Source organism: Drosophila biarmipes, chromosome 2R, assembly GCF_025231255.1.
Source record: "Drosophila biarmipes strain raj3 chromosome 2R, RU_DBia_V1.1, whole genome shotgun sequence".
In the NCBI taxonomy this organism is placed as follows: Eukaryota; Metazoa; Arthropoda; class Insecta; order Diptera; family Drosophilidae; genus Drosophila; species Drosophila biarmipes.
The window spans coordinates 2,482,992-2,492,257 of record NC_066615.1 but is presented as its reverse complement, the minus strand read 5'-3'; the positions used below and the strand labels follow the sequence as shown (position 1 = coordinate 2,492,257).

At 36.8% G+C, this 9,266-nt stretch overlaps 1 protein-coding gene across 1 annotated transcript; it reads right to left on the bottom strand.

Moving 5' to 3' along the window:
- Nucleotides 1-2,573: 2,573 nt before the first annotated feature.
- LOC108035491 (tubulin-specific chaperone E) lies at nucleotides 2,574-4,888 on the bottom strand. Its single transcript, XM_017111146.3, has 5 exons — nucleotides 4,545-4,888; nucleotides 4,007-4,479; nucleotides 3,525-3,948; nucleotides 3,183-3,465; nucleotides 2,574-3,132 (listed from the first exon to the last, which is right to left on the bottom strand). The coding sequence occupies exons 1-5, from the start codon at nucleotides 4,638-4,640 to the stop codon at nucleotides 2,837-2,839; spliced, it is 1,572 nt and encodes a 523-aa protein (XP_016966635.1). The 5' UTR covers nucleotides 4,641-4,888; the 3' UTR covers nucleotides 2,574-2,836.
- Nucleotides 4,889-9,266: the final 4,378 nt, after the last annotated feature.

The window sequence follows — 9,266 nt, the reverse complement described above, 5'->3', positions numbered from 1 at the left end:
TTATTCGGAAATATTAAAAAAATATTTAATGCAGGATATGAAGAGAATATGATTCAAAATAATGAAATTATAATTACTTTCCTAATATTATTTCGTTCGCTTTGTGGCGAATTAGTTAAAACATCCAATTTGCTGCATGTGGAATGCAATATCTGACTTTGGTAAATATGATCCACATATATAGTTATAGCTTATGAATCTACCGATTTTAATCATTGCATATATAAGGGTATTGAAAATAGGAAAACCATCTCACTTAAACCGACGGACATGATTGGATCGAGTCTTTTGGTGATCCTGATCAAGGATATATTTATTTTTTGAGGTCGGAGGCGCTTTCTTTAATATACCCTTTTATTGTAAGAGTAATGCATGTAAAGAAAAGAAGGCTGTAAGACAGTGCCTTAACCATCAGATACCCGTTAAGCAGCCAAATGCAGCAATAACAAGAAAGGAACTTAACTTCGGTAAGCCGAAGTTCATATACCCTTGCAGTTGTAAAAAATAATCAATACTTTTATTAAATTGAATTCAAAATTCTTAAAAATATAAAAATTTAAATTCCCAATATTATAAGATAATATGTCAAAAAGCCCCAAAGCTATAATTTGTTTCATATTATTTCCCATCAATTTTCCGATCGTTCCTATGACAGCTATATGATATAGTCGTCCAATTTTAATAAAATCTTATTCGAAATTCAAAACTAATTATAAAATGTTATTTTTAAGCTAATAAAGTTATATGTTAAAAACACCAAAGATATTTTCATTTCATGTTTTCCGACTAATTTTTCGATCGTAGGAGGTTATATGTTAAAAAACACCGAAGATATAATTTTTCAATATTATTTTACCACTAATTTTCCGATTGTTCCCATGGGATGTATATGATATGGTCCGATTTTGATAAAATTTATTTCGAAATTCAGAACTAATTTAAAAATGTTATATCCAAGATATAATTTTTTTTTTTAATTTGTTCCCCGATAGTTCCAATGGGAGCTATAAGGTATAGTTGTCCGACCCGGCTGGTTCCGACTTATATACTACCTGCAATAGAAAGAAGACTTTTGGGAATGTTTCAGCCCGATAGCGATAGAGACTAGTTTGCGTAGAAACGGACGGACAGAAGGACATGGCTAGATCGACTCGTCTTGTGACGCTGATAAAGATTATATATACTTCTGGGGTCGGAAACGTCTCCTTCATTGCGTTGCAAACTTCTGACTGAAATTATTATACCCTCTGCAAGGGTATGGAGATATTCAAGGGGGAAAACGAAATCACATCAATAACCACCCACTAACGCCCACAAACCGCTCAAAAATACAGCGGCAACAGATCGTATGCAAAAAATAAAATTTAATTTCTCCTTTTATATCTCAATTTCCCTTTATCGAGTCACTCGACTATAGCGTTCATCCTTGTTTAATATATAACCTCCTAAGCTAGCAAATAACATTTTAATTAGCTCTAAATTTCGAACCTAGCAACAATCCTTAAAAATTTTTCGATATTTTCAAATGGATCGTAACGCCTGGTGAAAAATGTAGCATAATCTTATTGCTGCTGATCCAAATGCGTGTTCATTGTCCATTATTAACAATTTTGGCACACCGAAACCATTAAACATTTCCATCAACGGGTTCTTCATATTTTTAAATGCCCTTGATTCTAGAACTTTAATTTGAGCATATTTGGAAAATATATTTTTTGTCGCTAATGTACATATCTACTATGTTTATGCCATGCATTTCCAAATTTCTTAAAAACATGAAATTAAATTTGTATATTCGACGTCCAAATTTTTTATTTAATTCAATCTCAATTATTGAACCAATTACTTTATTCCATTCGCACGCTTTAAAAAAAATACGATCGAAACGTGCAAAATTAAAGACCAAACGGTGTCAAAAAGTCCGTTAGCCCGTTTGTTGAACGCTTGTTCTTAAATTTTGAACGAAACTTTTAGGAACATTTCAATTTTAACATTTGAACATAAAAATATAAAAAAAAAGGAAGGTATATTTTCATGCTAGTTTTTCCTTGCGCCTGTTAGTCATGTTTATCTAATTTGCTTACTTTTGTTCTGTTATTGCTAGAGTTTAAAGTACTTTCGATGTTTTGTTGAAATTTACTACTAGAAGTCCATACAAACATTAGAAATTATATTTCAACAAGACGCGGAATGGAACCCGTGATACCATGAAAATCATGACACCAGACCTACATATATTGGTTCATGAACGGTAGATTTTTCACAAACGCCGTTCAATACCGGAAAACCAATTTTCGCAATTGGTTTGTCGGTAGAGTTTCGGTTTTTTTTTAGCGCAATCGATAGGTATTGATGAGACAAATACATTTTAGCAAAATTAACGACGTAAAATTCTAGAGACAATCGCACCTTTATAACGAAAATGTATTATACAATCTGCTAAATAAATAAACTTTCTAAACAGTATTATCGAGGTCCCTCACAATTTTTACCTAAATCTTTTTTAAAATCCAAATCAACTGAGATTCCTAGTAGCACCTCTTAGAAGGTAAGAAAAGAGGGAAACGCAAAAATATGATAATACTCTACCATTATTTTAGCCAACAATGTGCGGTGGAGACGAATCATAAATATTTTTATTAAAGTTCTTAGTTTTTTGTAATGCCAAAAAAAAAAAAAACAAAAATTAAAAAGGTAAAATTAACTATTTCAACGTAAAAATAGCATTAACAAAGTAGGGTGGTAAAAAGAAACATCCACACGAATTTTTTGATTTTCGATCGCCTAAAACTACTAATACGAAAAAGGGATTATTCGCCAACTTAAAATGCGTGCGCTATTGAACCAAAATTGTGTCGTGCTCCTGTACAGAATAGAAGTCCAACGTTTTTGCATTATTGTCCAGCGGAACAACTAGTTCGGGGTGCTGGGCATCAACGTAGCACAGCTGGGGAACGTTACCGCCTAGTCGAAATCGCTTTATAACCAAACCTTGCAGTGTTTGCACAGTAATCATTCGTGGAACTTTTTTCTCCCAAGATTCGCCCGTCAGCTGATGCCGTATGCAAACATTAATTAAGTTTGATCGTTTCGTTTGGCTTGGTGGTATAAAGTCTATCGGGGAACCATACTCTGTGAGATAAACACTTTAGTTTTGAATCAGCTGGCTCAGAATAACTTACTTTTGACCAGCAACGGATAGGTGCGATGCCTCCGGATAAACTCACGTAAGGAATCCGATCCTTGTTGCGTCGCACGCATCCAATCCGGGGCATACTTTTTCCAAATATCGTACTCGGCACCACGTCTTTCCTCCGCTGTCACCTGGGCCTTGTTGATAAATTGTAGGCCGCCAATGCTAGCAACGGCCTTGGAGAACATTTCATCAAAATTGGACTTCAGATGCGGAGTTTTGTTCAGGCGCCTCAACTGGGGAAGCTTGTCAAGCTCGTTAAAGCCATCAGCCTGTGAGGGAAATATTATTCTATTATCATTTCTTGTATCAATATGTGAGTCCGGCCTACTTCGTTCCATATGGGATTGTGAAGAAGGTTTAATTGTTCCAAAGAGGCGAACATATTAAGCTTTTCTTGGGGATCACAATCGGGAAGTTGTATCTCTTCGATGCCGTTCTCCATGAGATTTAACATGCGCAACGTCGTCAAGTTGCCCAACTTTGCCACCTGGTCAAAATCCATTATTTTCGTGCGGTGCAAGTCGAGCTCCTGAAGCTGCCTAAAGATCTTCTTTCGGTCAACTTCGGCAAGCTGACCAAAAGAGTTCTCCTGCAGACCCAGTGACACAATATTTGGCCAAAGAAGCGCGGTCTGCATCACGTCCTTCCATTCTGTGAAGCCGCAGTTGCGCAGATTGATGCGCTTTAGTTGCCGAAAGGCGGGCTCCAATTCAGCGATTTCGGAGGTCGTTGGCAGAATCAGTCGATTGCAGCTGAAAGTTTAATCAAATAGCACTAGCAGTTAACAGGGTTTAATAGTCCCTTACTCACCTAAGGTTTAGGCTAGTCAGGGAAGGCAGCTGCTGCGCGATGCTGGCTACGATCTGCCAGTTCCAAATCAAGGTGTGGCTTACATTCAGCGTGGTCAGCTGTGTCAGTTCCTTCAAGTACCCAGCAGCGTTCACTGGTGTCTGATCGACGCTTATCTCAGCCAGCTGCTCGAACTTGCTCTGCTTGCGAGCGATTTTGTCCATGCCCACGACCTCGAAGAGGGATGCCTGCAGGCTAGCTTGAGCCTCCCGGATGAGCGACTTATCGACGTTGTTCGAGTCGTAGTTCAAATACCGCTCCCGGGCAGCGTCCTCCAAAGTGGCGCACGGACCCACCTTTCCCGGCCTGATAAAGCTGCCCGCCATAGGCGTCTGTGTCTGGAAGTAGCGCTTGCCGTCTACGACGCCATTGTGCTTGCCCCGCAACCCGTCGTCCCACTCAATTCCCAGCCATGTGCCCATGTAGCCGCTAACCTGAAACAAGGAACACAACTCGGTATAAGGAACCGCAAAAGAACCAAATCCTTCAGCTTCTGTACCTGTCCCACATAACGCACTGTGCCATAGTTTTCGGCTATCTTGATGCGGGTCCCCAACGGATAAAACAGCTGTGCCTCATCAATAATTCCCACCATCGCTGTGGCTGTTGTTGTTCCGTCCACACAAAAACACACGGATCCCAACACTTCCACGCACCTTTGTGTGTGTTCCTCGCAGAAGCTCCCAAATTATGCTCGGTTTTAACTCCAATTGATTTGTCTTCCGCTTAGATCGACATCACCGGCTGCAAGGTGAACAATAGGACCTATGTTTATATCCTGCAGACTATATTATGAGTCACAAACTATTTGTTTCATCTAGTGATGATTAGTGCAGCTGCAAAACAATCGATAGTACTAGGGAAATATCGAATATTCTTGTACGGCTGCACATTCGACATTATTCTTTTAGTTATCGCTTATCGATTGCGCGCTGCTGTTTGAACAGCTGGCTTGGTTCTCGATTCTCATTTATAAAATACATTCTTTTTAAAAAACTAATAAGTTGTAAATCACTTGCCCTTACAACTTACATAAATTATATTATTTTTGATAGACTCCGTTTTTAAATTAAGCTGAGTTCAGACTTAGGAATAAATGAACAATACTTTGTACTTCATACGAGGTGTGTTCAAAGAGTAAGGTGACCTTGTATTTTCAAGAAAAACTATTAATTTATTTATCAATATTAATGTAATCAAAGTAATCCCCCTCAGATACAATATACTTATGCCAACGGTTTTTCCAATCCTCAAAGCACTTCCCATAAGCACTTTTCGGTATAACCTTGAGCTCTTCCAGCGATGCAGTCTTTATCTCTTCAATCGTTGCAAATCTCCGTCCTTTCATAGGTCTCTTTAGTTTTGGGAACAAGAAAAAGTCACATGGGGACAAATCCAGTGAATATGGTGGCTGAGGCATTATAACAGTCTTATCTCTTCAATCGTTGCAAATCTCCGACCTTTCATAGGTCTCTTTAGTTTTGGGAACAAGAAAATGTCACATGGGGCCAAATCCGGTGAATATGGTGGCTGAGGCATTATTGTGGTGTTGTTTTTGGCCAAAAAATCTCTCACAAGCAAAGATGAGTGAGCAGGGGCATTATCGTGATGCAAAAGCCATGAATTGTTTTTCCACAATTCTGGACGTTTCTTTCGTATTGCTTCTCGCAAACGGCGCATAACTTCCAGATAATATGTTTATTGACCGTACGACCATATGGTAAGAACTCCTGATGCACCACGCCATGGTAATCGAAGAATACAGTGATCAAAACTTTGACATTTGATCGAACTTGGCGTGCTTTTTTCGGTCTTGGCTCACCTGGGCTCTTCCATTGTTACGATTGGTCTTTGGTTTCGATATCATAACCATATACCCATGATTCGTCACCAGTTATGACCCTTTTGAGTAAATCTGGGTCGTCGTTGTCATCCAACAGCTCTTGAGCGATGCTCATGCGACGGTTCTTTTGGTCAAAACTCAGCAATTTAGGAACAAACTTCTCTGACACACGACTCATGCCCAAAACGTTTGAAAAAATTTCATGGCACGAGCCACGCGATATACCGATATCTTCAGCAACTTCTCTGATAGTGATTTGACGATTTTGCAAAACAATTTTCTTCACTGCTTGAACGATTTCATCAGTTGTTGACGTGCTTGGGCGTCCAGAGCGAGGCTCGTCATTGGCATCTTCCCGGCCATCTTGGAAGATTTTGTACCACTTGTAAACATTTTTTACTTAGAACAGTTTCACCGTAGGCCACTGTCAACATTTCAAATGTTTCGGAGCACTAATTTTATTTTTTACACAAAATTTGATGCAAATCCTTTGATCCATATTTATCGATAGCAAAAAATCGCTGAGCACACAAAACAACTTGTTACCTTTACGCCTCACACAACTAAACAAAAAAGGGGATTCAATTGAAACTTGGTACAGATGTTAGGAAAGAGTGTACCAACATAACAAAACAAAAAAATCGATAATCGAAAATATGTTGCCCGCGAAATTTAAAAAGTAAACTTACTTTTTGAACACACCTCGTATAGTGCAGCGAACAGAGATGTATTTTTAACTATCTGACCTATTCAAAAGGTAAGATCATAATCTTCTTTACTTAGTGACTACTACCGGTTTGTCATCCTCGGGGCTCTTGTTCGCGCCCAGGATGTGGATCAACCTATGCTGCTAGGTTGCATTTTAGTAAGCGACAGTAGTTAAGAGACTAACATGTGGAATAAATCCACAAGCTACTACTCAAAGAGTTAAGCTTAATTTACGACAGAATTTTCTTTTTAAAAAGTTAATTTCTTCCAAATAAGACTCAAGATCTAAAACTGCGGTGGACTTCCCCTCAAATCAAACGGCTTATAGGTCAAGGAGCCTGCATAGGAAATATGAAAACAATAAATAAGTAGTAATAAATAAGAAAGTAATTCGAAAAAATATTTCTTGCTTTATGAATGGGGATGACAGATGCTGTCTGTACTTTGGGCAAGTAAAGGACCACAAAAAGTAGTTGAATTTATGGCTCCTTAATTTTGATTTGTTTGCTATTGAATGTCCGCAATTTAAACAAACTGTCGTCGATTTCGATTTGGTCAAATTGCAAAATTGCAATTTTATCCCTACCAGTACGTGTTCTTCAGCGTGTTCAGGACTTTGAGATCTGTGGAGTTGCTTGGAACTGGAACAGAGAAACACTATAGAGTGATGAGGCCCGTCCGTCCCAGATATATAATAACTTACCTAGGAATCAAGTTTTGCATACTGTTTTTATTAATTTCTAGCTAGTTGCAACACTAGTCTTTAGTATTAATTATTTTACTTATTAACATTTTACCATTAACCACATCACTGTATACGGCAGTCCACGTACCGCGCACCACAGTGTGAGAATTTTTGATTTGTTTTTTATATCTTTGGGTGAAACAATTTTGTTTTGTAGTTTGGGTTGCAACAACGACAGACTTTGACGTCACTAGAATCCAAAATTTTTCTTGGGGATATTCTTGCGAAACTGTCTCAAAATATGCCAATATTGTTTTTTAATATTTCTGAAAGTATTTTAACTGTGTTTTAGTTTTAAGGCCTGTTTAAAATTTTGGAAAACAGTCGATCTGATTTGTTTTGATATTTTATAGTGGTACACTATCCAAAATAAATGTATTTTGTATTAGTCATAAAATAGGATCAACATTTTTAAGCTATTAAAATGAACCAGTTGATTCTGTATCGGTTTTCTTTATGACATGATACCATCACCATAGTAAGAGAACATGCCCATACCACGATACTAGCTGATATGTTTTCTGCTATGATTATGATTCCTACTACGATTACACCAGTTTAAAAAAAAAAACAGGAAGGGAACCCGGCTCACATTAGGCGAAAATGTGTAGTGCCTATAGTTTTTAAGATAGATAAAAAAATTGTAACAGAAATGTATTTGTCTCATCAATATCTATCGACGGACCTTAAAAAATATATGCCAACCCCATAAACCTTCTGGTTCCGTTACCCGAAGGTGGCATAAAGAAATAGTTTGTAACAATAAAAATCTCGCAAAGGGTTTTACACAGTTCGAAAAGGTAAAATTTACAAATAGAACAGTAAAACATATTTTTTAAACGTATACCCTTATTTTTTTCAGGAGTGTTTGCCAGGAAATCGGAGGACCGGGAAGAATGTTTATGAAAGGAATGTTAAAAACAAATTAACAAAATATAAAATAGGCTATCCAGTAATAATTGTCATTCAACAGCAGACCTAAATAACACAATTTAATTAAAATGAAGTAAAAACTTAATAAAAATGTATGCATTTTAAATTTAATTTTTTCATAAGTGAAAATAATTTGAGTTTCCCATAGGACGTGTCACCTGCAGGTGACAGGCCATACAACAAATGATTATAAGAAACAAGCATAAAATTTTTATTTGAATTTTCACTTGTGAAAAAGCGGACATCTCATACCATTTTCTATATTGAGTGTCACTTGTTCTTCAATGTAAGATGACATATCCCTCGTTACTCACAAGGTGATTCACAAGTGAAACTTTTTTTCGGAACTGAACTGAAAAATTTTGCCACGCCCACTCCAAAGTACCATGGGAAATTTTTCCATTTTTTTTATGGCCAAAATGACAAAAAAAAATATGTTTTAAATTGATTTCGATTATCAGAATGAATTCAGATAACATCAATCTCAATTAATGTCACATGTCAAGTCATCAGCGGAGAAAGTCTGTTTTTATTTCAACGAGGTGGCAGCTCTATTAAATCACCTATTATTCTTAATAATCAAGACTGGCAAAATGTGTAAAACAAATGAAAGGACTGCTGTTTTTAAAATATCATCTAGTCAGACGGGTTTTTAACTTGTGTTTGTGACCTTGATATTGTATTGATGGTTTGTGGTGGTCGTATAGTCGTGTGTAAGTTCTAACCTAAAAAAAACGGAATCTTTAAGTTAATTTTTATTTTAAAATAGAGGTACAAAGTAAGTCCAACTCGTTCCACCTCTAAAACCCTTTTTGTCTTGTATAACATTTACATCGCATTAGATCAGTTAGTATAAAAGTGCACTTTTATATTTCCCGCATTTCGCGGAACTACGCCGCTATATTTTTTATTTTCTTTCCATTTAATTTTATATACTTATTTAAAAAAAAAACTTTTAAATATTTCTTTGTTTTGAAGTTATAAATAGTTTC

Excerpts from the sequence above, each read along its gene's own strand:
- LOC108035491 (XM_017111146.3), bottom strand. The coding sequence starts at position 4,640 with ATGGTGGGAATTATTGATGAGGCACAGCTGTTTTATCCGTTGGGGACC. Across the intron at positions 3,949-4,006 it reads CTGACTAGCCTAAACCTTAG|CTGCAATCGACTGATTCTGC; the intron begins GTGAGTAAGGGA and ends TTAAACTTTCAG. Across the intron at positions 3,133-3,182 it reads CTATCCGTTGCTGGTCAAAA|AGTATGGTTCCCCGATAGAC; the intron begins GTAAGTTATTCT and ends TTTATCTCACAG.